At 42.4% G+C, this 27,763-nt stretch overlaps 2 protein-coding genes across 11 annotated transcripts in view; one reads left to right on the top strand and one right to left on the bottom strand.

Moving 5' to 3' along the window:
* Positions 1-20,356, bottom strand: part of HMGXB3 (HMG-box containing 3) — a 61,996-nt gene extending 41,640 nt beyond the window's left edge. For 3 of the 8 annotated variants that reach the window (XM_082381440.1, XM_082381441.1, XM_082381443.1), the window contains exons 1-7: positions 19,890-20,019; positions 17,159-17,297; positions 16,104-16,278; positions 12,070-12,567; positions 10,819-10,917; positions 5,015-5,146; positions 173-591 (exon numbers count right to left, since the gene is read on the bottom strand). In XM_082381440.1, coding sequence (XP_082237566.1) covers positions 173-591; positions 5,015-5,146; positions 10,819-10,917; positions 12,070-12,567; positions 16,104-16,278; positions 17,159-17,295 — 1,460 coding nt within the window. In that variant the 5' untranslated portion in view covers positions 17,296-17,297; positions 19,890-20,019. Of the gene's footprint in view, positions 1-172; positions 592-5,014; positions 5,147-10,818; positions 10,918-12,069; positions 12,568-16,103; positions 16,279-17,158; positions 17,298-19,889 lie in introns of those variants that run through there. The other 5 variants (XM_082381442.1, XM_082381445.1, XM_082381444.1 and 2 more) reach the window with 5 other exon arrangements.
* Positions 20,357-20,449: 93 nt separating this feature from the next.
* Positions 20,450-27,614, top strand: TIGD6 (tigger transposable element derived 6). Of its 3 annotated transcripts, XR_014241733.1 has the most exons (3): positions 20,471-20,584; positions 23,174-25,485; positions 26,903-27,614. XR_014241733.1 is itself a non-coding variant. In XM_082381468.1 (2 exons), exon 2 carries the CDS (start codon positions 23,257-23,259, stop codon positions 24,829-24,831), a length of 1,575 nt encoding a protein of 524 aa, XP_082237594.1. In that variant the 5' UTR covers positions 20,471-20,584; positions 23,174-23,256; the 3' UTR covers positions 24,832-26,709. The 3 variants fall into 3 exon arrangements, 1 of the variants encoding a protein (XP_082237594.1); XR_014241732.1 differs by lacking the exon at positions 23,174-25,485 and having other exon boundaries at positions 20,450-20,584; XM_082381468.1 differs by lacking the exon at positions 26,903-27,614 and having other exon boundaries at positions 23,174-26,709.
* The last annotated feature ends 149 nt before the right edge of the window (positions 27,615-27,763 follow it).

The following is a 27,763-nucleotide window of genomic DNA, read 5'->3' as shown; positions in this document are numbered from 1 at the left end:
CTTGCACGCCACAACTAGAAAGAAGCCAGCGCACAGCAACGAAGAGCCCACACGCCACAACAAAAGATCCCAACATGCCGCAACTAAGATCCGACGCAACCAAAAAATAATAAACAAATAAATATATAAATATTTTTTAAAATGGGGGAAAAAAATAAACACATTGGGTTACCCTGTAGGCTTTTTAGGAGCAGGGAGTGAACTGGAGGTGCTGGTCCCCTCAGCTGGTGGTGGCATGTCTAGTCCAGGAGTGTCATTCTCAGCTGTCCCCAGAGAGACCTCACGCTGCACACCACTCTTGACCACTGGCTTCTTAATGACTGCTGTACCACGATTCCCAGGAGTTTCCTTGACCAAAACATGGGCATCTGAGATGATCACTTCCTCCCACTCATTCTCCTCACCCACGTCTCTTTGAGGAGCTATACTTAGGAGCTGGCTTACAGCTTCTGAGTTCTCCAGAGTCAGTTTGGAAGAGTTTTCCTTAGCAGAATTTTGCTCGGAGGTGAGAGGCTGCTGATTTCTTTTAACCACAGAGCCTTTGGAGGAGACTCCAGAAGTCAATTCCACTTTGACTTTGGCTGGCTTTTCCTAGGAAAAAAAAAGAAAACCTTTCATGCGTATAGCATTTTACAGTTGACAACACACTTACAAATATTCTCTCATTGATCCTTGTAACAATAATGTATGAGTAACATATAAGAAGCTGAGGCTGAGAAAGGAAGAGGCTGACTTCAGGTCCCAAGTATAAAACTGGCCTGAATCTAAGTCTTCTGATTCCAGTTCCCTTTCACCACAGTATTGAATGTCCGAGTTAGGATAAGCCTATTCTAATAAATTTCTTAACGACATGTTTCTTCAGGTTTCAGCGAACAAATGCTGGCATTTTTTTTTACCTCGACCTTTGATTGTTCAAGGCCTTCTCCTTTATGTCTACAAAGAGGCTGACATACTGCCATATTGGGCCTAGAAGTATTAAGTTGTTTATCTTGGTGGTCCCTTTATGAGACTCACTTAATCACAATGTGGTCACAATCTCGCATAGACTGAATGCTTCCAACTCCACTGGGGAAAACTCTTATCTTTTGTCCCAGATTCTTTCAGGTTGAGTCCTAAAAGTAAGCGTAAGGCTGATTTACACATACACCACAAACTTCTCACTGGGTCAAATCAGATCACACACATTAATTACATGCTAGAAAAGGTTCAGACTCACTAAAAATACCAGCTGCTGCTATCTCAGACAGACCCGAGTTTTATATACATATATGTACACACGAACACTTAAAAAAATTTAACAGTGAACTTTCCTGGTGGTGCAGTGGTTAGGAATCCGCCTGCCAATGCAGGGGACACGGGTTCAATCCCTGGTCTGGGAAGATCCCACGTGCCACAGAGCAACTAAGCCCGAGGGCCACAACTACTAAGCTTGCACGCTAGAGCCCGCGGGCTCTAGGGCCCCCGTGCCACAACTACTGAGCCCACATGCTGCAACTACTGAAGCCCGTGTGCCTAGAACCCGTACTCCACAACAAAAGGAGCCACCGCAATGAGAAGCCCGCGCGCCGCAATGAAGAGCAGCCCCCGCTCACCGCAACTAGAGGAAGACCACACGCAGCAACAAAGACCCAACGTGGCCAAAAAAAAAAAAAATTAACAGTGGTCATCTCTGTGGTAGGTCTCAAAGGTTTTTTCCTTCCACGTGAATAGTGAAAGGCACTATAAACTAGGAGACAAAACACAAAAGCACTCTGTCTAGGCTCTGCTTCAACCTAATTGCTTATGTCACCTAAGGCAAGCTTCATCTGATTCCTCATTTCCCATTATGGAATAAGAGAGCTCTGTGTTTGTCAACAGCAGCAAAATAGCCTTTTGGGTGGCCCGGCTCTTCATGATGGAGGGGCAGGACCGCCCTGCACTTCACAGGAAATTTAGCATCTGTGGCCAATGCCATCAAATTTCAGTATTATCTCCCAGTCACTGACTACCAAAAACCCCTTACATTTCAAAAGTCCCTCTGGGCAACACAGTGCCTCTGGTTAAGAATCAATATAGACGACCTTAAGAAATCTCCAATAAAGCATTCTCAGATTCTAACACACAATTACAAACCATGAGGACAAGAAAAATTCCAAGTAAACCGTACTGAGCTTACTGACTGCTAAAGAAGGAAGAGTCAGCAGAAAAACAGGAGACAAGATAAACTAAAATCCTGAGATGAGATCTTTGAGCAAAACACTGCCGACTAAGTAGGCTATAGACAAAAATTCTTTGCAGGAAGACTGGATAATTTAAGCAATCAGAGCAAAAAACTCTAGCTGGTGATCTCACATTTCCTTAACTCAGCCTACCCTTTTTAGATGTCACTTTCTTTCAAGATAGAAGGCAAATACTACCAGTTCCTCGATCAGAGACCTCAATTACTGCTATCAGAGAGCCCATAGTAATGAGGCCTTGAGCTAAAGAGCCTTATATACCATCTTTTGTTCCATCCAACTCACTGGGAACTGTGCCACATGTTTCTTGGGCTAATTTTAGCCAGTATGAACTCCAGAACAATATAAGAAAAGGTGAGTCATTTCCTGACTGGCATGGACACATTTGGAGCTTTTAGAAACTATTTATAATTGCTCTTTCAAAAATCAGAACTCAGGAAATCTTAAGATTCTGCAGGTAAACAGCACAGCAACGCCTGAAAAGTGTGGTTTAGTGGAAAAGGCGACAGCATAATTAGCAATGTGAATGTAACAAGTCACTTCTCCTGAATCTATTTTTCCTTAGCTGGAAATTTGGGAGTTGAGCTAGCTGATAACCAAGTCACCTTTATCTCTAAAATTTTAAGTGCATTGATGCTACATTGTTACCCTTTTTCTTCTCACACTCACTTATTCTGTTCCTATGAGATTTTGAAATCACAGTATCTGGTCTTTACATGGTAATTCTTGCAAAAACCTTTGGGAAAAATATTCTGACTTAGCAAGTGAAGACGGGACAAGTAGCTAAGAAAAAAATTGTTTTCATGTCATGAGTTTGATCTCAAAAAGAGAATGGCTCAGAAGTTATTCAATCAAAGGGGGAAAAAAAGACAAAATGAAAAAGGAAAGAAAACCAAAGTAAAAACAGAATCTGAAGCAGACTAGGCACAGGATCGGTTACACTCTTTCATGCAAAAGCACAGGAAATAAGGTCATTTGACAGACCTGCTGTGCATCAATGAAGAAGGACCAAGGAGGAGTCCAACAACTATCCAATTCAGTCTTCCTACTGCAGCTGGGGAAGTACATTTTGGGAGAATAATTAGGGTGGGAATAAATGAAATGGCTTCACAGTGCACACAAAAAACTCCACAAGGCCCTAGGTACTTCCTGCCCCTTGAAATGTTAATTGTTTCTACTGTTGCTGTTAATATTAATTATACTGTTGCCAACAATGGGAGCAGTGAAGCCCTACTGAGGATTGAATATTCAATACACTAGGAATGTGCCATCCACTTCGCAGGGATCATTTCATCTGACCCCTCCAATAACCCTAATGAGGTAGGCACTATTGTTAACTTCCATTTACAAATGAAAGGAAGCCTAAATCAAGAACAGAGACATAAAGTGACTTGCCCAGGGTTACAAAACTAAATACTTGGGAAGTAGGGGTTTGAACTGAGGAAGCTGACTCCAGAATTGTATTCTTAATTCTGCCTCCGAAATTGGTGCTATCCTGAACTGCAACACTCAGCCAGAGGGCAAAAGTCACCATCCCAGTAATTCTCTGAGAGATGTTCTGTGGAAACTGTCCAAAGGAACTTAAGTATGCTGCTATTTAAGTTTTCTATACAGAAATGAGTTTGGACCATGAGTCAAACACGTGATGAACACAATCCTAACCTAAGCTATTTTCACAAAAACAACGCTTTCTTTCCTCTTCCATCTACCCAAATTCTACTGATCTTTCCAAACCATCTCCTCTATTAAACCACCTCTGGCTATTCTAGTCCTTTTGTCCCTAAATAATTTATATCAAAAATGTGGCAAGGGCTTCCCTGGTGGCGCAGTGGTTGAGAATCTGCCTGCCAATGCAGGGGACACGGGTTCGAGCCCTGGTCTGGGAAGATCCCACATGCCGCGGAGCAACTAGGCCCGTGACCCACAACTACTGAGCCTGCGCGTCTGGAGCCTGTGCTCCGCAACAAGAGAGGCCATGATAATGAGAGGCCCACGCACCGCAATGAAGAGTGGCCCCCACTTGCGGCAACTAGAGAAAGCCCTCGCACAGAAACGAAGACCCAACACAGCCATAAATAAAATAAATAAATAAATAAACCCCAAAAAAGTTTAAAAAAAAAAAAATGTGGCAAGTGTGTATGATTCACGTAGTCAGTGCCAAGCAGACAACAGGTAACAAACATGTGCTGAACTGAACGTCACAGGGGCTCAGCTCTAACGCTCATTTATTTACTGAGCATCATTTATTTGGAGACAGAGGTATACATCTGGAACATTAAGCTATGGCAGACCTTGAATATCGGGTTAAAGACCTCCACTTTTAATAGGAGCTATATGAAACTAAAAGGACTCTGAGCTAGGGAATGAGATGTGTGCTGTGCGTGTGAATAGCTAAGCAGTCAGTGTGGAAGGTGGATTGTTAAAAATGTAACCCAAACAAGAAATGAATGATTTAACATGGTGTAGTCATTCATGGAAAACTGTGAAGCAATTAAAGATAATGTTTTTGAAGAATATTTAATGGCATGATATGTTAAAGGAAAAAAGGCAAGATACAGAACTTGTATATCCACAGAAAAAGACTGGAAGAAAATATACTGAAATCTTAACAATAGCTTTTCTTTGGATGGTATGAGATTACGGATAACATTTTATACTTTCTTTTTAAAAAGAAAGAAACTGACTTATTTGTATCATCAGAAAATTAAATGAATATTAATTTAAGTCATCTGTTCTTAAAGGGAATAATAAGCCTACTTTGTGGGGTTTCCAAAACAGTGATGGCCAATGAACTTTACCTTGGGGATCCACTTCCCTCCTAGGAAGTTACCACAGGTAGGGCACTTAGGTGGTTTGTGCCTGGTGACATATGTGAAGGAGCAGCCTGGGCTGGTGCATGTCCCATGGCCCCGTCGGGTGTACGTAGTAGTCTGCGTTTAAAAAAAAATAAAAAAGAGCAAGTCAGAATCAACACCACAGTCTAATCTCTGTCAGATCCTGATGACCATTATAACCACAACAATGCCAGGAGGATACCAGCTTGCAGAAGGTTAGCCAATTCATGGTATCTTAAAAGGTCAGAGTTGGAAAGGTCCTAAGATACAACTAACTAGTTCAGTTTTTAGAAATGGAGAAAGTGAATTCAAATGAAGAAAGACAGCTGCCCAAGGTTACAGAATTAGGTACCAGAAGTATAAAGGTAAGAAGAGTTGCAATTAATTAAGCAAAGTACCACACAGTGCTAAACACTCTACCAATATCTCATTTAATGTTCTCAGCAATGCTATGAAGTATTATTACTACTGAGGTTCAGAGTAGTTAAATGCTTTGCCTCAAATCATGTAGTGACTCGAGGACAGAACTAGACCTAGAAGACAGGTCTTATTGATTCCTGGTCAAGACTCCTTCCATGCATCCTGCTGCACCCTCTGGCTCTCAATACTTCAAAGAATTTGCTTCTTCATTCATGTTAGTTAAAAATCAGAGAACCCAGGACCTAGAGTTCAAAGATATAAAAACAGTCCAGTCACTAAAAAAATGAGAGGGAACTCCAGTTGAAACCAGGTCCTCTGACACTCAACAGAATTTGATCATCTGCATACAAATATATTCAGCCACTGGCTTGCACCATCTCCGATGATTTCCCTTTGAACAGAATGCATTACATTTCAGCTACAAATAGAAATTAGCCACACTCCATTTCTTGATTAATGCTGGAAAGAAAACACTTCCCTGTCAGATTTGTTCTGTCACTTATGGTTTACTCAGCTACTAATCCCAGCCTCCCTAGCCTGGCCAGAAAGCAAAAACTTCCCTTGGGAAACACCAAGCTTCCTCTAGGCTACCTCTGGCCAGAACACCTAAGGAAAAGGTGATTATGACAGTGAGAGCAGGTCAAAGATGAGTGTGAAGTTGTGTGGCACCAAGGAAAGAGACCAGGGTTTGGGTTCCAATTTTGTCACTGACATACTGAATGACCTGGGGGTAAGTCATCTTAGCTCTTGGGCCCTTGGTTTCCTCTTCTGTAAAATCACCTGCCCCTTCTGCTTAATGGATATATCTTGAGGAGCAAAAAGTCTGTGAGACTATTATTAATGGGTACAACATTATATCTTATCTTTTCTCAGACTGTGGCCCCACATGGAATATTCATTCTGAATACACCCTCAGAGCAAAGTTAGTGCTATAAATAAATTACCGTGAATTTGGAAATACTCCTGAACAGCAACTTATAGAAATGATTTTAGGAAATAATGCTAGTGTTCAAGGCTGATGCTGCCTTCTTAAGTATTTCTAGAAAAGCTTGGCTGAAACTTATTAAACCATGAAAGAATATAAATTTCCTGAATAGGAAAGGCTCAGGAAAAATAATTAGTTTACTACAACTTTCTTATCGAAGAAAGTATTGTTTATCCACAGCAGGGGTTTTAGAGGATAAGACAGACTGTGACAAGTTAAAGGTATGTACTATTAATCCTAAAAGAAACCAATACAATAACCAAGACAAAGTTAATAGCTCATAGGCCAACAAAGGAGATAGAATGGATTCATAAAATATACTTAATTATTTCAAAAGAAAGTACAACAAAACAGAGAGGACCAAAACAACAACAATAACAACAAATAGTAAGAGGACTGATTTAAACCAAACCATATTAATGATCACATTAAATACATAGGGCCTAAATACTATAATTAAAAGGCAGAGATCATCAGATAGGTCTTGCTCTTAGAGCCAAACTATATGCTGCCTACCAAAAAAAGGACTTGAAATACAAAGGTACAAACAGGTAAAAGGATGGAAAAAGATATACCTTGTTAATAACAATAATCAAAAGAAAGGGTGATATCAGAACTAAGTAAATTTCATAGGCAAGAATACTGCCAGAGATAAAGGTCATTTCATAATGAAGAAGCATTCAGTTTATCCAGAAGACGTAACAATCCTAAACGTTTGTGTACTTAATAATAGTCAAAATACATGACACAAAAACTAATAGAACTGCAAAAAGAAACAGATAAATCTACAATGACAGATGGATGCTTTCTCTCAATAATTGACAGAAACAGTAGACAGAAAATCAGTAAGGATACAAAATCAATAAGAACACTATCAATCAACTCAACCTAATCTGAAATGTATAGAACACTCCACCCAACAGCAGGAATACATATTTTTTTCAAGTGCACATAGAACATTTATCAAGACAATCCATATTCTGAGCCATAAAATAAACTGCAATCAATTTAAAAGGATTCAGATCTTATAAACTACAAAGTTCTAACCACAATGGAATCAAATCAGAAATTGATAAAGACAGACACATGGAAAATCCCAAATATCTGTTAAATAATTAAGTAACTCATGGGTCAAAGAAGTAAGTTAGAAAGTACTTTGAACTGAATGAAAATGAAAATGCACCGTTATTAAAATTTGTGGGATGGGCTTCCCTAGTGGCACAGTGGTTAAGAATCCGCCTGCCAATGCAGGGGACACGGGTTGAAGCCCTGGTCCGGGAAGATCCCACATGCCGCGGAGCAACTAAGCCCGTGTGCCACAACTGCTCAGCCTGCGCTCTAGCGTCACAAGCCACAACTACTGAGCCTGTGTGCCACAACTACTGAAACCCACACACCTAGAGCCTGTGCTCTGCAGCAAGGGAAGACACTGCAATGAGAAGTCTGAGCACCACAGCGAAGAGTAGCCCCTGCTCCCTGCAACTAGAGAAGGCCCGCACGCAGCAACGAAGACCCAACGCAACCAAAAATAAATAAATAAAATAAACAAATTTATAAAAAAAAAGGTCAGAGATGGAAAGGTCCTAAGATACAACTAACTAGTTCAGTTTTGTGGGATGCCACTAAAGCAGTGCTTAGAGGGAAATTAAGCACTAAGCAGCTATATTACAAAAGAAGCTCTCAAATCAATGACCTCAGCTTCTACCTTAAGAAACTAGAAAAGACCAAATTAAACCCAAAGTAAGCAGAAGAATGACAGAAATGAATGAAACAGAAAGCAGAAAAACAATAGAGAAAATCAATGAAACCAAAACCTTGTTCTCTGAGAGCAATAAAATCAGTAACCTCTAGCCAAGCTTATCAGGAAAAAAGAAAGAGGACTCAAATTACCAGTATCAGTAATGGAGAAGTAAAATCACTACAAATTCTATAGATATTGAAAGGATAAAAATTCCACAAAACGTTAAACATAGAATTACCACATGATCCAGCAATTCTACTCTTAAGGTATATACCCAAAAGAATTGAAAGCAGGGACTCAGACATTTGTACACCAAAGCTCATAGTAGCACTGTTCACAATAGTCAAAAGGTACAAACAAACCAAATGTCCATCAATGTTTATGAATAGATTAAAAAAAATAGTACACATGCAATGGAATATTATTCAGCCACAAAAAGGAATGAAATTCTGATACATGCTACAAGATAGATGAACTTGAAAACATTATCCTAAGTGAAAAAGTCAGAACAAAAAGGAAATATTTGCATGTTTCCACTTATTTGAGGTACCTAGAACACACAAATACTAAGACAGAAAGTAAAATAGCGATTACCAAGGCTTGGGGTGGGGAATGGGGAGTAACTGTTTAATAGATACAGAGTTTCTGTTTGGGAAGATGAAAAAGTTCTGAAAATGGATAATGGTAATGATTGCACAACACTGTAAATATATTTAACAGCACTTGAACTGTACACTTAAAATTGATTAAAATGGTAAACTTCATGTTATGTATATTTTACCACAGCTTTTTAAAAAAAGAATAAGGGAATGTTTTGAACAATTTTATGTCAATAAATTTGACAATTCAGATGAAATGGACAAATTCCCTGAAAGACAAACTATCAAAGCTCGCTCAAAAATGGATAATCTGAATAGTCCTATATATATTTTAAAAATCGGACTTGCCATTATAAACTTTCCCACAAAGAAATCTCCAGGCCCGGATGAGTTCACTGGTAATTCTAACCAAACATTTAAGGAAGAAATAATGCCAGTACTACACAAAACTCTTCCCAAAAAAATGGAAAAGCAGAAAATATTTCACAACTCATTCCATGAGGTAAGCATTACCTTGATACTAAAACAAGACAAACACCGTACAAGAAAATTAGAGACCAATAATATCCCTCGTGAATATAGATACAGAAATTCTGAACAAAATGTCATCAAATCAAATCCGATAATATATTAAAAGGATAATACATCATTGCCAAGTGGAGTTTATCCCAGGAACACAGAGTTAACACTTGAAAAATCATATTAATCACATTAACAAACTAAAAAAGAAAAAAAAAAAAAACACACACGAAAAATTTTGACAAAATCCAGCATCTCAAAAGACACACAAAAAATTTTGAAAAATCCAACATCCATTCCTGATAAAAGTTCCCAGCGAAAATAACTTCCTAAACATGATAAGGGTATCTTTGAAAAACCTACAGCCAATATTATACCTAATGATGAAAGACTGAATACTTTCCCCCTAAGACGACACACAAGACACAGATATTGGCTCTCACCACTTCTATTCAACACTGTACTGGAGAGGTCCTCAACAAAACCGTAAGACAAGAAAAAGAAATAAGGAATCCGTATCAGAAAAGAAGAAATGAAACTCTCTTTATTAGCAGACAACACTGCCATCTATGTAAAAAATGCAATAGAATCTACAAAAAGGCTAGCAGAATACATGAGTTTAGCAAAGTTGCAGCACACAAGTTTAATAAGCAAAAAATCAACTGTATTACTATATACTAGCAGTGAACTACCAGAAATTGAAAACAGTTTTAAAATACCATTTACAGGGACTTCCCTGGTGGTCCAGTGGTTAAGAATCCCCATTACAATGCAGGGAACATGGGTTCGATCCCTGGTCAGGGAACTAAGATCCCACATGCTGTGGGGCAACTAAGCCCGGGCGCTCTAGAGCCCACTGGCCACAACTAGAGAGCTCGTGTGCTAGAGAGAAGCCTGCGTGCTGCAATGAAAGATCCTGCATGCCGCAACTAAGACCCAATGCAGCCAAATAGATAAATAAATATTTTTTTAAAAATACCATTTACAATATCATAAAGAAACGAGATATTTAGGAATAAATCTCAGCCCACATGCTGCTGTGTGTGATGGAAAAAACATCTGAGAATCAAAAGATCCAGGGTCCTTGTTCTGCCTTGTTTTGCAGCCCAGTGGCCTTGAATCATAGAGAGAACAAGTCCTTTCTCTTCTCTGGACCTTTTTCCTAACCTGCACAATAACAGGGTTGAATTAGGTCAGTGATCCCTCAATTTTTCTAAAACACGTATGCTTCAGAAATTTTGATAAAAGCCATGGAACCTATCCCAGGAAAATACTCTCTCAAGGAGAAAAGTTTGTATGTAACTTGAGGAGTTCATGGATCCTGCGGAGGTCCATTCACAGACCCTCCCCCACTCCCTCACCCCCAGTTAAGAATACCTGAACCAGAAAAATCTCTGAGATCTTTGCCAGTCCCAATGTCCTAAGTTTGTTAAGACTTCTAGAAAACTACCTGGAAGAGAATTCTTATGGAGCCTTAATCTCCTTCAACTCCCCACACACTGACCAGTTTGATGGAGGTGGGGTTCTCCACAACCGAGTAGGCAGGAAGAGGCAACATGATGAATTGTGCAGCTGGCGCAGAGGAGCTAATCTCACTGGAATCCTGTTAGGTACATGGAGAGAAGAAAGTTTTATTGAGATGGAGTGAAGAACACCCAGGACCATCCACAACACTGAAGACCAATCAAGTCCAATAACCATAGATAATGTGCTTATCCAGTGGGCACATCAAAAAAATGTATGAATCTACAATTATCTCAAAATAAAAGTTTAATTAAGAACAATCAGCAACAGAGAAAACCAGTATCACAGGGAATGTGCTATCCTCATTTTACAGATGAGAAAACTGAGGTTCTTAAGAGACTCAGAACTCCTAAGATCACATAAGCAGTTAGTGAAAGAACCCAATTCTTCTGACCCTGTCAAATGTTCTTAGCGACCTATTAATCTGCCTTAACCAGTGGCATGCTTCATCATCGTAAACAGCACTGCGGCAACAAGTAATAAAACGGATTTACGCCTGGCACAGAATCCTGTGCAGGGGTATCTGCTCTCATCCGTCTAGGCCATAGGGGCCCCCGCATGCTGGTCCTCTTAGCCTAAGCAGAACAACTACCTCTTTGAGGATGCCATCGTACCCGCGGTAACAGCATGGTGGCAGCTCCCCCGCTCTCCACTTCCAGGGGACCAGGCTGTGGAATCACTGAAATCACTGTTCTTTCTCCTCAACTGGGCATGACAGAAAAGCCACTGGGGAGATACCTCCCTCTTCTTTCTCAGCTATTAGTCCCATCAACCTGGCCCTGAAGAGAACTTCCTTCTTCCTACTTACTCTGTGCCCAACAAGACTATTTTAAAAAATTCTCCTGAACAGTTCAAGGTGCCATTGTGTTTGCTGAAACAATCTTAAGGGAACATAAAATTCTAACTAATACTAATAGCCAAACAGATCCTGGCTCTGACTCATGGACAGCCCAAATATCATCCCCATCCCTCCTGTTAATGTACCTTATCTCATGTGAAGAAAATGTTGCCTATACTGGGCAAGAGGAGTTGTTGAGAGTGCCTAAGAAACTGAAGCCTGGGGACTTGGACCAAGCCTGGGGACAAAAACGTTCAAAAGGACTGCAGTCCAACTAGAAGTGTGCCACACCAGTATTCTTACTTACACTACTTCAGAATTACACTGCATGGTGCTAGCTGCCTTTTTAACAATCCCAGGTAAAGCAAAATCATCCGAACCAAAGCCACTTACCCTCATGACTGTTACCACTGACATGCTCTCCCCCACCTGGGGGTGGGGCACAGCCAGGCTTCCAGTGGGGAGGTCTGGTGAGCCGTTCACTAAGGTCTCTTCAATTACCAGGCTTGTCTGGTAGGGCTGGTGGCTCTCCCCGACCTCCAGGGAAGCCTCACTTAGGAGCACATCCGGGCCCAGGATCTCTGAGGCGGTGATCTCCTGTACAGCGCCTGGCTGGGCAAGGGCTCCCACACCCTCAGCTAAGGCCTCCACAGCCAGGCATTGTTCTGCCATGCCTGCACGGCTGGGCACTGTCTCCAGGGCAGTGTTGGACAGAAGGGATGGTCCTTTAGGGGACATTTGGTTCTGGGCCACACACAGCTCTAGCTGAGAGCAGCTCCGCTCCTCCTGCAGGCTGCTCTTGGGGATGATGATATAATCTGAGCGAGGGAGGATCTTGCGGAAACCTGGGATGTCCGGAACCACAGCGGTCAGTGCAGAGAGTTTAGAGTTCTGAGGATGAAGAAGCCAGGTCGGGGAGACAAGCAGAGATAAATGGAATAAGACCACATAGATATATACTTATAAGCCTTTTTTTTCTTCTTTTTTTTCTGCAAAGGAACCAGAAAGACTCCATTCTCTTGACCTAAGACTTAGACAGGGTCAGCCTCTGCCAATAGCAATGTCATCTTCATCTGAATCATACTTTAGCCAATGTAACTTACTCAATCACACAGAAGACAGATAACGTGGATTAGATTCCAGAAAGGGCACTGATCTTGGCATCTGAAACTGTGAGCTGAAATCCCAGGTCTGGCGTAGTCTTAAACAAATCCTTTCCCTTTTTTTGGCCTTGCTGCCCCATCTGTAAAATGAGGGAGCTGAATCTGGCTATTTATGAGTTCCTTTCCAGCTTTGATACTTCAGGATTCCAAAGTGGCTGAAGATTTAGATACCAGAATGTAAAATGTTCAGTGAAACCTTTAAAAGCATAAAATACAAACCAACAGGCCATGTTGGGTCTCAGGGCAGCAAGCAAGGATCCTGACATCACTGGTTTCTCCCAGACTTGCAAAGAAGAGAATGAACAGATCACAAAGCTATCAATAAGAAGGCTTCATGACAGAATGTGTATACGGAGGTGGTTATCTGATAAGGACCTGAATATATTGGGAGGTAGTGGGGAGGGAGAAGAATATAAATATTAACAATGACCTAGGATCTTAAGGTTCAGAAAATACTTTCCTGACCTTTAAAGCAATACTACTAAGTTAGGTACTATTATTATTCCCATTTCACAAATGAGGGAACTAAAGCTAAAGGAGGGTAAACTTTCCCAAAACACATAATTAGTAAGTAGTAAAGCTGGGACTCCAGGCCAGGTCTTCTAAGGAGCAAGGAGAGCAGGTACTAGAAGCACAGCCCTGCATGGCTAACTGGCACCAAGAAAAAGGTGCTTTTATTTTTTTCAATTTAAACTGAAAGTTACCCAATGAGGAAGATAGAAAAGTTCAAAATGAACAGGTAAGTGAGAACGGAAATTAAACAGACCAAAAAATAATTTCAGAAGCATCATTTAAAAGGAACTAAGTCAATTACAAAAGGATCCTTAAATAAATCAAAAGCAAGAAGTCAATGAGACTACTTAGGATACAAAGGAAGCACTCAGAGATGAAAGTTAAAAGAAGTACTGAGATGAAACATGAAAGCAAACTGTCCAAATCCTTTATGGAGCCTTTACTGGAGAGATAATGAAGAAATGATATTCTCAAGTCACGCTTTGAAGCAGACAGGTCAAGAGAACAAGACTAAATGGTGGCAAATACATAGGTTGGTCTGGACTTAATCAACAAATCCAAGCACAAGAAACCAGGGCAGCATGAATGACAGTCATCTTACAGACTATAAGGAATGACACTGGAACCATGGGCCCAGCCACTTGGCAGGAGACCTGAAGGGCTGCCAAGGAGACAGCCTGCCCCAAGGTCTCTGACGGGCTCCCAAAGTATGCAGGCAGGAGGGTCCCACCTGTATACCAGGTAATCAGGGAGAGGTCAAACAGCATATAAAGCCTCACCCTATCTTAGTACATTCCAGACGCTCATTAAATGCCACCTTTTCTTATTATACGGTCACTGGACATTTAATCTACTAAAGAGTGTTATTTACTCACCAAGTCAGTATGTTCCAAGAACTCAGCTAGGTGTTTTACATTGTCCATTTTAAACACTGTGAATAAATACTATTATCCCCATTTTACAAATGAGGAAATCAGAACTCAAAGGTTAAGTGATTCTTCCAAGGTTACAGCTAGTTAATATCAGAGCTAATCTATTAATGATCTTGGGGGTAGTAGTAGAGATGATGGTAGATATAAATTTACATATGGATAAGGAAAAATCATTGTAGATGATCTACTTAATTTTTTTTAAAAAAGCCTTAATAAGGACCTATATTAGTGTCTGGTTTTAAAAACCATATCACTCCAGGATTAGGTAAAATTTTCTTATATCATGGGCAAAAAGTTTGTGACCTTACAATGGAGAAACCAAAGAGCATATGTGTACCTTTCCTAGACTCCGCCTCCCCCTCTCCACAGGGATTGTTTCCCAGACTCACAGTTTACAAACAAATCATCTAGAGGAGAAGTACAGAGTGGCATCTCCAAGACCGTAAGTAACACAAAGCTCTTCCAAGAAGGGAAATGCCAAGCCAACAAGGACAAAATAATCTAAATGGCAATCAGTGGCAGATGGGCTCCACTAAGGGAAATACAACCCATTCTGCTATAACATAGTTGTTGCATTCCTGAAGAACCTTTGCTCTACATTATCAAAAAAGAAGTTAGATACAATTGTTTCAATCTAAAAAAAAAAAAAGAGTTAAGGTTAAAAGGTTTCAGCTTGCAATAACAAGGTTATTTTTCCTGCAGGAATTTCAGTTTTAAAAAAAACAGCAGGGTTTCCCTGGTGGCGCAGTGGTTGAGTCTGCCTGCCAATGCAGGGGACACAGGTTCAAGCCCTGGACCGGGAAGATCCCACATGCCGCGGAGCAACTAGGCCCGTGAGCCACACCTACTGAGCCTGTGCTCCGCAACGGGAGAGGCCGCAACAGTGAGAGGCCTGCGCACCGCGATGAAGAGCGGCCCCCGCTTGCCACAACTAGAGAAAGCCCTCGCACAGAAATGAAGACCCAACACAGCCAAAAATAAAAAAATAAAAAAATAAAAAAACTTTAAAAAAAAAAAACAGCAGTGTTAACAGTTGTCAGTCCATTTTATTCCTGTGAACTAGAAATAACAAAATGGCTGACAGACACAAACCTAAGGGCTTCCTTGCTTATTCTTTAATCCAAGCACTCAAAGGCTCAATGTCCTCCATCAATTTCACCTTTAGCCTTGCACTTTTCCTTCTAGCACAGTTCAATACCACCAGTGGTAACAAAAGAATGTGGCCTTAAATAAAGCAGCTGTGTCTACCTCTAAACTTGCAAGCCTAATTGCTGATTACGTTATAACTGACAGTGGTCAGCACAACACAAATTAATTATACTTACACTCAATTGATAACATGAAAATTCATGGTTTAGGAAAAATGCCTGTAGAAGCTACTCTATAAAAGAAAAATAACACTAACTACCCACAAGGACAAGTGGCTCCAAGTTTTGCTAAATTTCAGAAAAGGAACCTAAGGCTCACTGGGGATCATGTACTGCTGCAAGCAAAGAATAAAGAGAGTACAGGGCATGACCGAAATGGAAACAGACAGGGAATTCCCTGGCGGTACAGTGTTTATGACTCGGCACACTGCCATGGCCCAGGTTCAATACCTGGTCAGGGAACTGAGGTCCCCCAACCCACGCAGTGCAGCCAAAAAAAAAAAAAAAAGGAAGCAGACAATATCAGACTCAAGAAAGGTAAAAATGACTCAATTCAAAGTTTTCCTAAGAAGAGAGAAAGAAACAGGAAAACAGGGGGTTGGACTCCCCAAAGCCTCACCACTAAGGCAATGGAGGTATTAGCTGGAGAAAAAAAAAAAAAAATTACTTACAGGATCCAAACCTTCTTTCTCTAGTTTGGCTTTCTCCAAGTAGTAACTCCTCTCGGCCACACTGAGAAGCCTCCAACTCTCACTAATCTTCTTATTGATCTCAGATTGAGGGAGGTGGGGGAGCTCCTGCTGCACTTTCAGGTAGATGTCGTAATAGTACAGAAGGTAAGCAGACCTGAGGAAGCAAGGACTTCTTAAGGTTTTCCCTCAACCAGTAAATACTACAATGTTTGAGTAGTGAAGAGCTAAATACAAAACCCAGCTTTTCATTTCAAAAGCATTTCTCTAAATAGAGACTGAAGCAAAGAAACATTTAAATAACACCTCCAGAGGGTGAACAGGGGGAGGTTTCTCCCTCCAGAAATGTGGAAGCAAAGGCTTGTCTGGTCTACTTTTCCATGACCACTTTTTCTGCAGGGATGACTGGCCTTAAATCCCAACATGGGCAAAGATAGATAAAGGTGTCCCGTCATTCCGCTTTCAGGAAAAGGTTAATTAGAGGACTAATTACCACTCACACCCTACTCTTCTACACAGCCTTTGGTCATCTCACTGGTCAACAGCACCTCGCCAAGGCTGAGAGAGGGAAGCAAGTAGAACTATCAAAGTGACCCAGTGCTGGGAGCCTCAGCAAGAAGTTTGGAGTGTTCACAGTTAAGAGGGAGATTAGAGCTACAATTTGGATATTCTTTATAGATATCATTGGCGCTATTTATAACTCCAAATTTTTATTGATGTCCTAATTAAATATTTAAATAACAATGGCATTAGTAATAAAGTGGTTCTCTTGCAGAGAGCTTCCACCATTTGTATGTATATTTCCTGCTAAAGCCTAGAAACATGACCAAGATTTGGATAGGAATGGCAACTGCTGGCATCAATCGGCCACTTCCCACTCTCAATCACCCTCTCCCCCCAACCCCACTGCCCATCAGGAGACTTCAACAAATGACATGGCACTCTCAGTGAATCTGGACACAGGCTAAAGTCTTCTTCAACACAGTTCTCCAAGCAGCTTGTTTATAAATGCCAGCTACCAAAATGTGTCGGCTAACCTGGGTTTCTTGGCCTTTTCTCCATGTATTTTATACTTTTTCTTCTTCTTGGGTGGCCCAGGGGAGGTGTAACAGTAGGCTTCCTCAATTTCCTCCATCACGACAGTTACCTCAGTACCATCATATGATGCATCCATGGCTAGAGGAAAGTCAAACATAAACAAGGTTCAAGAATCTACCCTAAAGGGGACAGCAGCCTCCCGATCCAATGATCCTTATCTCTGCCACGGCCTTAAGACTCAGTCATTTGCCAAACTCAGCAGATGGATCCTAAGAAGCACCTGGGGAACCTACTAAACATTCAGATTCCAGGGTTCCACCTCAGCCCTTCTGAATCAGAATCACTAAAGGGTGTGGCAATCCGTGTGCTTAACACCTGCGCCAGGTGAGTCCTCTGACTAGGCAAACCTGAGATCACTAGCTTAGAGAGCCCTTTCACTTATATTCGTTCATGGGATACTCAGTAATCCTTCAACTCAAAGATTAGCCCCACATTACAAGAATTCCATATGGTAACAGGTAAATACTTGGCCAGGAGTCAGTTCTGGACACTCCCTCATGGCATCACCTTAAGCAAAATGCTTCACTGATTCACTCATTCATTCAAACATGTGTTAAGTGCCAATATGTAGCAAAGTTTCTTTACATTCCGCCAATTTGTATGACTTTGGGCAGGTCCTTTAGCTGCTTTAGGTTCAATTCTCTCACACATTAAAAAGAGATGTCTCACCCACCTTACCACAGACTTATAGTGATAAGGCTTAAGGACATAACTCCATTTGAGAATAGTGCTATACAAAAAGGGTTCATTGTTAAAGATGAATCATGTCTGCCTGAGATGCTTAATGACCTGACCAAGGCCACCACACCCAGGGACTTGAAAGGCAGATTTTTTAGTTCCAAAATCCAACTGTGAGCCTTCTTCCATACTACACTGCTCCCATCTCCACCCACAACCCTCTAAACCAGCACTGTTCAAAAAACTTTTTGCGATGACAGAAATGGTCTTCATCTGTGCTCCTCCAATACAGTAGCTAATTATGGCTATTGAGCACCTGAAATGTGACTTGTGTGATTGAAGAACTCAACTGATTTCATTTTATTTAATTGTAATTAGTTTAAATAACCACACATGGTTAGCGCGGTATTGAACAGCTCAGGTCTAAACAGTAATCTGACAGACCGACATTAACTCTCTAGCACTGGCCTAAGAAACAGAAAACCTACTAATAGCTTTTCCTAGGGAAAGGAAGGCATTAAAAAAATTCCATGACTAGTTCAAGAAGAGTTAGTTTATTTGTGGCCACACGCTAAGTTGGAGTTTTACCCACAGACTCAATCCTTGGATGGAGAAAGGCTCCCAAAAACCACTTGAATTTTATGAGAGAGAAATAATATAGTTGCTCTGGAAAATCTGTCAGAAGATAATTTAGGATTCTGGGAAGAAGGAGCTGTGTAAGTAAATACAGAACTGATATGTGTATTACAAGACCCACTCACATCTCATTTAGAACTCACTCCACAAATGATGAGGTATCTGATAAGGTATGAGAAAAAGAGCACTGTGTGTTGAGTCAGGAGACCAGGATCCAAGTCTAAATTCTAACCATGCGATCTCAGGTAAGTCTACTCCCCTCCCTAAATTTCAGTTGTTCCTCAAGTGAGACGGAAGAGGCTGAAATCAGTGGTTCCTAACTTGTTGAGAGGCAAGAATCCCTTTGAGAATGTTGTAAAGCGGGAAAAACCCTCTCCCAGAAAATGCAGACAAGTATTTCACCTATAATTTCAAAGATATACCTGAGGCTAAGAACACATTATTCCTAAGGTTCTTTCTAGTTCTGTACCATCTCTAAATGATTTCCCTTCCCATTGGAAAACAAAACAAAAACAACAACAAAAAACCCCCACTGCATTCGGTTATAGTGCAACTCTGGAGGAGAACATAACCCACAACTTGGCTCGGTAAGAAATAGGCCAGTGCCTTCATTGGGTAAGGGATGCTAGGGTTCAAATCAAGGCTATGTGGGGATGTGCTTTTTTTGCCTTTCATAATTGACTTCTCAGCCCTTGAGTCTTGCTGAGAAAAGCAATAACTGCAGGAGAGCTTCTGTAAAGAATGACATACAAGGTTTTAGCACCCAGAGCAAAACAAATTAGAAAACAAAGTCATTACAATCATATTGGGGTAGGGGCAGGAACAGACTACCCTGGGTTTTGGCTTCTTTGAGTAGCCCGGTTTAAGCCTGGGTCCAAGAGTATTTTCAGATCCTAGGCCTCAGTACAGCAATGCAAAAAAAAAAAAAAAAAAAGGGCACGATAATATAAAGGTTAAAACCAAGGGCTCTGGACGGCAGAAGATCAGGGTACTAAATTTAAGTTACGCATTTTAACAGCACGCGCACAGAGCTCCATGACCTTGAGCAATCTACTTACTCTAAGCCTCAGTTTTCTCATCTGTAAAAGAGAAGGCAGTACTTGAAATTTGTGACACGCTTTCACTCCTTTCAGATCCTCCTCGGAACCTCATTAAATGGCTTCTGACGGCTCAGCAGTGGGCCATGGTCGGCCTATGGGCCTTAGATGTCCCAAAGGTACCGAATGCGGGAGGTGGAAACTAAGGCTCACTACTCCTACTTCGTAGAAGAGGCAACAGGGCTCAGAGAGCCGCAACTCCCAGCTCGCGGGCGCCCAGCAGGTGCGGTGCGGCGCGGCGCTCGAAGGCGGGACTTACCCGGAGAAGCGTGCAAGCCGCGCGGCTCACATTCCCGGAGGCGCCCGGCCAGGGGGCTCGACGGGGGGGCTGGCCGGCGCACTCGCGCTCCCCGCTGTCGGAGAGAGGCGGCTCCAGTCGTGGCAGTGGCAACAAGGAAGTGGAGACGAGGGCTCGCGCGCGCATCCCGGGGGCTAGAGGAGCCCCGGCCCCGCGGCCCCGCCCGGCGACACACGGCACGGAGTCGCGACAGCCCCTCTCTCTCCCCTTCCTCGGAGTCGTGATATGGGGTTGTAGAGGGCGGGCGTGGGAGCACAGGTTCTCTCCGCAGGCTCTTCACCGACGCCTGCCGAGAGCCCCGGGGGTCAAGCCCCGGGGAGCCCGAGGAAGACAGCAGGGACACGGGCGTCGCCGCGGCACCGGTTCAGCGGCAGCAACAGCAGCAGCACACCTCGGACCGCTAGGAAAACCCGTCCCGGCGACCCTCGCGGCGCGCCGGAAGCGGCCGGCGGCGCGTGACTGCGTGCGACCCCTTGCGCAGGCGCAACAGCCCAGCCCGGGTTGAGGGGCGGGCCCCTAGAAAGTGCTTAGAGGCTTAGAAGGGGGCCGCTAAGGCGGACGGACTACTTCCTGCTAGAGGTTCCGGGAGGAGGAGGAAGCTGCGGCCGCCCACGGTGGACGCCCTCAGCCCCAGGGCATTGCCGTAGGGCGTTCAGGTAAATGGGGCGGGGCTGTGGCGAGCGTGAGGGGTCGAGGCCCCGCCTCGCCTGTCGAAGCCACGTCTGGCGAGGGGAGCCCGAGCACCACCCTCCCAGCACGGCGTTCAAGGCCTGACCCCAGTCCTCATCACTGTCCCGGCTTGTTCAGGACAGGGTTCTTACTTCCTAGTGCCGCATGAAACCGTCCTCCTCACCCCGGTGATCTGCCCTCAATCCGTCTCTCCCACCGTCCCACACACAGTAATGGTAGTGAGTGATTCAAACGGAGCTGAATGACCATGTGGAGAGGCTCTGGAATCAGATAAGGATTGCAGTGTCCCTTTTCGCCGATGTCACAGATGGTGCCACATTCGTACAAGTCCCCTCACCCTCACTACCTTGCAAGTGCATTTCCAATCTGCCTACTTTTCTCCATCTACCACCGTCACCAGTCTTCTCCTAGTCACCGTCATCTCCTGCCTGGACTGAGGCAATTTCTTCCCATCTCCTCTCTTTTCCCTCTACAATCTATTCTCCACAACACGCAAATTGATCTTTTTGCACTGTAAGCCTGATTAGGTCACTCTCTGCTTAAGACCCTCCAGTGTCCTCTTGTTTACTTAGAATAAAATTCAAACTTATCTCGACCTACAAGACTTTGGTTTGGCTCTTGATTCATTCTCTCTCCACATCTCTTCTCAGTACTGGTTGTTCCCAGAACAAGCTATATAGCACTGTGTAGTGTTCAGAATGCTAGCTTTGTGCTGAGCCTCCTTGGGATTGAATCCCAGCCCTACCACATGTAAGCGATATTAAGCATGGAAAGTAACAAATTATGTTTACAAAGGACCAATAATTGGTTCTCATTTCAGTAAGTGGCATCACCATCCACTCAATTGCTCAGTGCTCAAGCCAGAAATCTGGGAGTTATCCTTGACTGCTCTTGCACCTCACATCCAGTCCATCAGCAAGATCCGCAAAAACATAGTCCCAAACTGACTACTTCTTACCATCTTCACTATTACTCTATCCAAGCCACCATTATCTCACATCTGGACTCTGGCAACAGCCTCCTAACTAGTCTCTTTCTTTTTCTCTGACACCCTTCCATTCCATTCTTCACACAGCAGTCATCTTTCTCCTTGCTTAAAATCCTTCAGGAGCTTCTTGTTGCACTCAAATTAACACATCCCAACTATATATGGCCTACTAGGCTAGCCTGCATTTACCTTCAGATTTAGGGCCACCTCTTAGGAAAATGGACTTTACCTATTAGGTTCTCCACCTTGCACCCAAAAGACTCTTTCTAAAGTGCAAATCTGATCATGTCATTCCAAAAACAGAAAACAAAACTCCAAAGGCATCTTATTGTCCCAAGATCTTGTTCTCTTCTCCAAAGACTTTCTTTTTCCTGATCATGTCTTTTTATTTTCTATAGTACTTCATTGCCTTTACACATATTTCCTTCTATCTCATGAATTCCTATTTGTTTATACTTTAAGTCCCAACATCAGTATTTTTTCCTCTTTGAAGTACACTGCCCGTCTGTGTCCCACCCAGTTGATCATCCCACTTCTGTCTTCTCGTCCACAGTACTCTGTAACCTCTGTTATAGCACTCCATACTCTAGTTTTGTCTTCCCTGGTAAGCTCCTCAATGGTAGGCACTATGCTGCATTCACCTCTGTATGGCTGGCATCGAGCACAGTGCTTAGCACACAGAGGATGCCATGATTGGATAGACAGATGTGTGGGGGTACTGACAGAAGCCAGTCCTTAAAAAGGGGCAGTCACAGCCTGAAGCACAGCCGCCTCCTCTTGTTCTTTGAGGACTCTCATGATAAAAGGTTTAAGCAGGCAATTACCAAAACTGCTACTGTTGGATCATGTTTATTTCCTTCATAGCACATATCACACTCTGTAATTAACTAATTTATCTGTTCACTTATTGTTTATCTCCCTACATCACATTGTATTATTTCATAAGGGCAGGGACCTTGACTATGTTGTTCTTCACTGTGTCCTTACCACTTGGCACCTGTAAATATTTATTAAATGAATGTGTGGCTATGAGAAACATCTTCCGGCAGTGAAAAATCCTTCCAAAGCCAAGCAGCGATAGAGCTATGAAGATCTCACTGTGGTGGAATTTCAAGCAGGACTATGGAGTTGCAGAAATAGCACTGATCTGAGTCAAGAAATCTGAGCTCTATGAACCTGGGTAGGCCCCTTCCCTGGGCCTCAGTTTCTGTATCTTTAAAATGAGCCAGATAATAATTCCTTGAATTTATACAATGCATTGCTATTTGCAAAGTTCTTTTACCATCTGTTACTTCAATATAGTCTCACAGTAGACAGACCAGACATTGTTATTATTTTTACAAAGGCTCAGAGAGTTTAAGTAAACTAGACTATATCTCTTTTATTTCAAACATTCTATGAGTCTGTATAAATAACCTCTACAAAAAGTCAGTAGCATGATCCTATCTTCTCTTGACTTCGGCCTTATATTATCATTTTTCTAATAGTTTTTTAAAATCTGAACCCATCTTTTAGGGGGAATCCATTATCTTTGGTTCCTGATAGGCACTCCATTTTGTCTTCTCAGTTTTCCTCACTTGTGGCAAAACAAGCCAAGAGGAGGAACAGACACAGCCCTGGTAGTTGTGGTCCAGCCCTCATTCTACAGATATGGCAAACAAGGGGAACAAGAAACGTCGGCAGTTCTCCCTAGAGGAGAAAATGAAAGTTGTGGAAGCTGTGGACTCAGGCAAGAGGAAAGGCGATGTGGCAAAAGAATTCGGTATCACTCCTTCTACTTTGTCTACATTCTTAAAGGATCGTGCTAAATTTGAAGAAAAGGTGCGGGAGGCATCTGTGGGACCCCAGAGGAAAAGGATGAGGAATGCTCTTTATGACGACATTGATAAGGCTGTTTTTGCTTGGTTTCAAGAAATCCATGCCAAAAACATTCTCGTGACTGGTTCTGTCATTCGGAAAAAAGCACTAAACTTGGCCAACATGCTTGGCTATGACAATTTTCAAGCAAGTGTGGGCTGGCTGAACAGATTTCGGGATCGCCATGGAATTGCTTTGAAAGCAGTCTGTAGAGAGGATAGTGACAGATTAATGAATGGTCTAGGAATAGATAAGGTTAATGAGTGGCATGCAGGGGAAATTATAAAACTAATTGCTGACTACAGCCCAGATGATATCTTTAATGCTGATGAGACAGGAGTGTTTTTCCAGTTGCTTCCCCAGCACACACTTGCTGCTAAAGGGGACCATTGTAGAGGGGGCAAGAAAGCAAGGCAGCGGTTGACAGCGCTCTTTTGTTGCAATGCTTCAGGGACTGAAAAAATGAGACCATTGATTGTTGGTAGGTCAGCCAACCCACGCTGCCTCAAGAATGTCCATTCCCTCCCTTGTGACTACCGAGCCAACCAGCAGGCGTGGATGACACAGGATCTGTTTAATGAGTGGCTGATGCAAGTGGATGCCAGAATGAAGCAGGCAGAACGCCGGATCCTCCTGCTGATTGACAACTGCTCCGCTCACAACATGCTTCCACGCTTGGAAAGGATTCAGGTGGGGTATCTGCCCTCAAAGTGTACTGCCGTCTTGCAGCCACTGAATCTTGGCATAATTCATACCACAAAAGTGCTGTACAGGAGCCACCTGCTAAAACAGATCCTCCTCAAGCTCAACAGCAGTGAAGATCAAGAAAAAGTAGACATCAAGCAGGCCATTGACATGATTGCCGTGGCATGGTGGTCAGTCAAGCAGTCCACAGTGGTGAAATGCTGGCAGAAGGCAGGCATCATCCCTGTGGAATTGATAGATTCTGACGCAGAAGCAGCAGCCAGTGAACCAGATATTGCCATTGAAAAGTTGTGGCACTCAGTGGCTATTGCCACCTGTGTCCCAAATGAAATAAATTTCCAGGACTTTGTCACTGCAGATGATGATCTCATCATCTCTCAGGAGCTGCTGGACACAGAGGTCATCCAGGACATGGTGGCTGGTGAAAGTACTGATGAAGCTGGAAGTGAAGATGAGGGGGAGGCATCTTTACCACAGCAGCCAAAAGTCACCATCACAGAGGCCATCTCAAGTGCACAGAAACTTAGATGGTTCCTTTCCACTTGTGTAGGTGTTCCTGATGCCATTTTTGGACAGCTAAATGGCATAGATGAATATTTAATGAGAAGAGTGACACAAACTCTTGTTGATTCCAAAATTACAGAGTTCCTCCAAACAAAATAATGTAGAAATTAACTGCCTCTTTTAATTTAGAAGATGTAGTTTACAAGAATAAATATTTCTTTAGCTAGGATATTGAACTTAAATTTTAAGCAATATTATTGTGACAACATTCCAGTTTTCTGAAATAATCAGAAAACTTTCTTGAATGGAATTTGGGGCCCAAGACTTTTCATTTCTAACAAGTTCCCAGGTGATGCCAATGCTGATGTGGTCCAAGGTCCATGCTTAAGAACCACTGGTCCATCTGGATTCTAGCACTTCTCTCTTTAACTGACCATCTGAATACTCCCAATCACTAACTGTCAAAAAAAAAAAAAAAAGTATCAGCTGTTCTTACTCCAGAACTGTTAACTCCTTCCTGCTGATTTGGTAACTCCAGAACCTTCTTAGCTATTCTCTTGAATGCCCCACCAAGTATTCAGTAGAGGTGCATCTGTTTGTGCCAAAAGACTTAACAAGAGCCATCTAGCCTATCAAAGCATCTTTTAATACTTCAGGATTATTATTAGTACGATGTTGGGGTACAGGGAAATAAAGTGCCAGAAAGAGGAGACATGATACAATCTGGAAGATGTGGTAAATATCAGAGAATGCTGTTAATCACACTCATGGGAGAGAACATACCTTCCAGTGTACCTCTCAAATCCAGACAAGGTGAGAGGAACACTTGTGAGAGAGATGACATGTGTGAGAGTGTTTGGATTATTTGGATAATCCACAGTGGTCCTCTCCACACCTGTGGATAATCCAGCCTCATGTCATTAATGTGAGGGCACACTATGTTTCCCTTCACTAAAATCACTTCATAAATCACCCTTATTCCTTTGTGTTTGTTCTTCAGAGAAGTCTGCTAGAGCAGAGTTGATTTAAGTTATTTAAAGCTGTATAAATTTATCGTCAAATTTATCTTAAAGTTTTTCTCCTATAAAAAAGGCATTCTTGGACTTCCCTAGTGGCGCAGTGGTTAAGAATCCGCCTGCCAATGCACAGGACACAGGTTCGAGCCCTGGTCCAGGAAGATCCCACATGCCGTGGAGCAACTAAGTCCGTGAGCCACAACTACTGAGCCCATGTGCCACAACTACTGAAGCCCGTGCGCCTAGAGCCTGTGCTCTGCAACAAGAGAAGCCACTGTAATGAGAAGCCCGCGCACCACAACAAAGAGTAGCCCCGGCTCGCCATAACTAGAGAATGCCCCCATGGGCAGCAACGAAGACCCAACGCAGCCAAAAATAAAAATAAATATAATTAATAAATTAATTTTTTTAAAAAGGCATTCTTAATATCCTTTAAAACCCTAGTATCTATTTTCTAATGAGTCAGATAAGTGTCAGTTTCATTTTTAGAAGGTACACACAAGACCTGTTAGCGTTGTAGTGTAGTTCCCTGCCCCAGGTTAATTTTGTGGCTATTTCAGAAACCCATAGCAATTCAGTTATTCTTCTTTCTGTAGTTACTTAATTGAAACATGTATAAAGCAGATTAATCATAGAAAGTACTCCTTCCACTTTGTTGAACAAAACAAAAAACACAAAAAAACAGCAGACGTTTAAATAGATGTGTATTTAAAGCTTATTTGGGGTATTTTTCCTTTTAAAGAACTAGTATAACTTGAATTAAAAGTACTATACGTATTTTAAATTATTAACACATAGGAAAGGAAAACAGTGTCTTCTGGCTAAGTCCCGTGGTTCCGTCTCATTGTCAGCACCTTAACTGCTCTCATCATCTGTGTCAGGATTACTGACGAAATTTCTAATTTCTTCCCTCATCTTTCTCCTGAAGTCCATTTTGCACATAATGTTAGATCTCTTTCCCTTGCCCAAGTGTCTGTGGCGGCTCCCAAATGCCTACAGAAATAAAAGACTATTCATCTGAGTCTTAGCACCCTCTGGAGTTGACTGCTTGGTTACTCAGTACAATTTAGTGTGTGTGGCCCCACCATGGGCCATTGTCTTCACTCCATACCCATGTCTGCTAGTGTGCCTTTGCCTGAATGCCTCACCCTGTTCTCTACCAAGCTGGGCCTTACACATTCTTCAAGAACTAACTGGAGTCCTTTTTCTTCCAGCCTTGAAGACTCCAGCACCTGCTCCGCCCTTCTCTCCCTCAACTCCTCAGCACTTTTGTCTCTAAACCATTCAGTTAAGCACTTAACTGTTTTGCCAATGTTCTGTGGCTCTTTAGACTGTAAGCTCCACGAGAGCAGGGACCACTCAGCCTTTGTAACCTTAAAGGAGCCTAGCACTGTGCTGGGAACATCATAGGCACATCAGTAAACATTTGTGTATAAATTGACACACAAGTAATGTCAAAGCCACCTTATTTTTAAAGTTGCATGAAGCATTAATTCTACTAGAAAATGACTTGGAGATAAGGTAGGGCTGTCCTCTATTTAAAAGGATTTGCAGGGCTTCCCTGGTGGCGCAGTGGTTGAGAATCTGCCTGCCAATGCAGGGGACACGGGTTCGAGCCCTGGTCTGGGAGGATCCCACATGCCGCGGAGCAACTAGGCCCGTGAGCCACAATTCCTGAGCCTGCGCTTCTGGAGCCTGTGCTCCACAACAAGAGAGGCCGCGATAATGAGAGGCCCACGCACCGCGATGAAGAGTGGCCCCCACTTGCCGCAACTAGAGAAAGCCCTCGCACAGAAACGAAGACCCAACACAGCCATATATAAATAAATAAATAAATAAATAAATAAATAAATAAATAAATAAATAAATAAATAAATAAACCCAAAGTTTAAATAAATAAAAGGATTTGCAGAATTTTTCCATGAATATCATTGCTCAAATATTATTCCAGTCCAGGTTATAATCTATTCTGTGATAATGAAGAATTCTGATATATGGAGCTAAACCTATTTCCTTCCACAGAAAGTCACTGCAGGATTCTCCATTTCTACAAGACAAGACTTTAGTGTGAAAGG

Source organism: Balaenoptera borealis (genome assembly GCF_965194805.1).
Source record: "Balaenoptera borealis genome assembly, chromosome: 2".
NCBI lineage: Eukaryota > Metazoa > Chordata > Mammalia > Artiodactyla > Balaenopteridae > Balaenoptera > Balaenoptera borealis.
The sequence above is the reverse complement of the archived record's forward strand: the minus strand, read 5'-3'. Positions and strand labels throughout refer to the sequence as shown.

Excerpts from the sequence above, each read along its gene's own strand:
- TIGD6 (XM_082381468.1), top strand. The coding sequence starts at position 23,257 with ATGGCAAACAAGGGGAACAAGAAACGTCGGCAGTTCTCCCTAGAGGAG.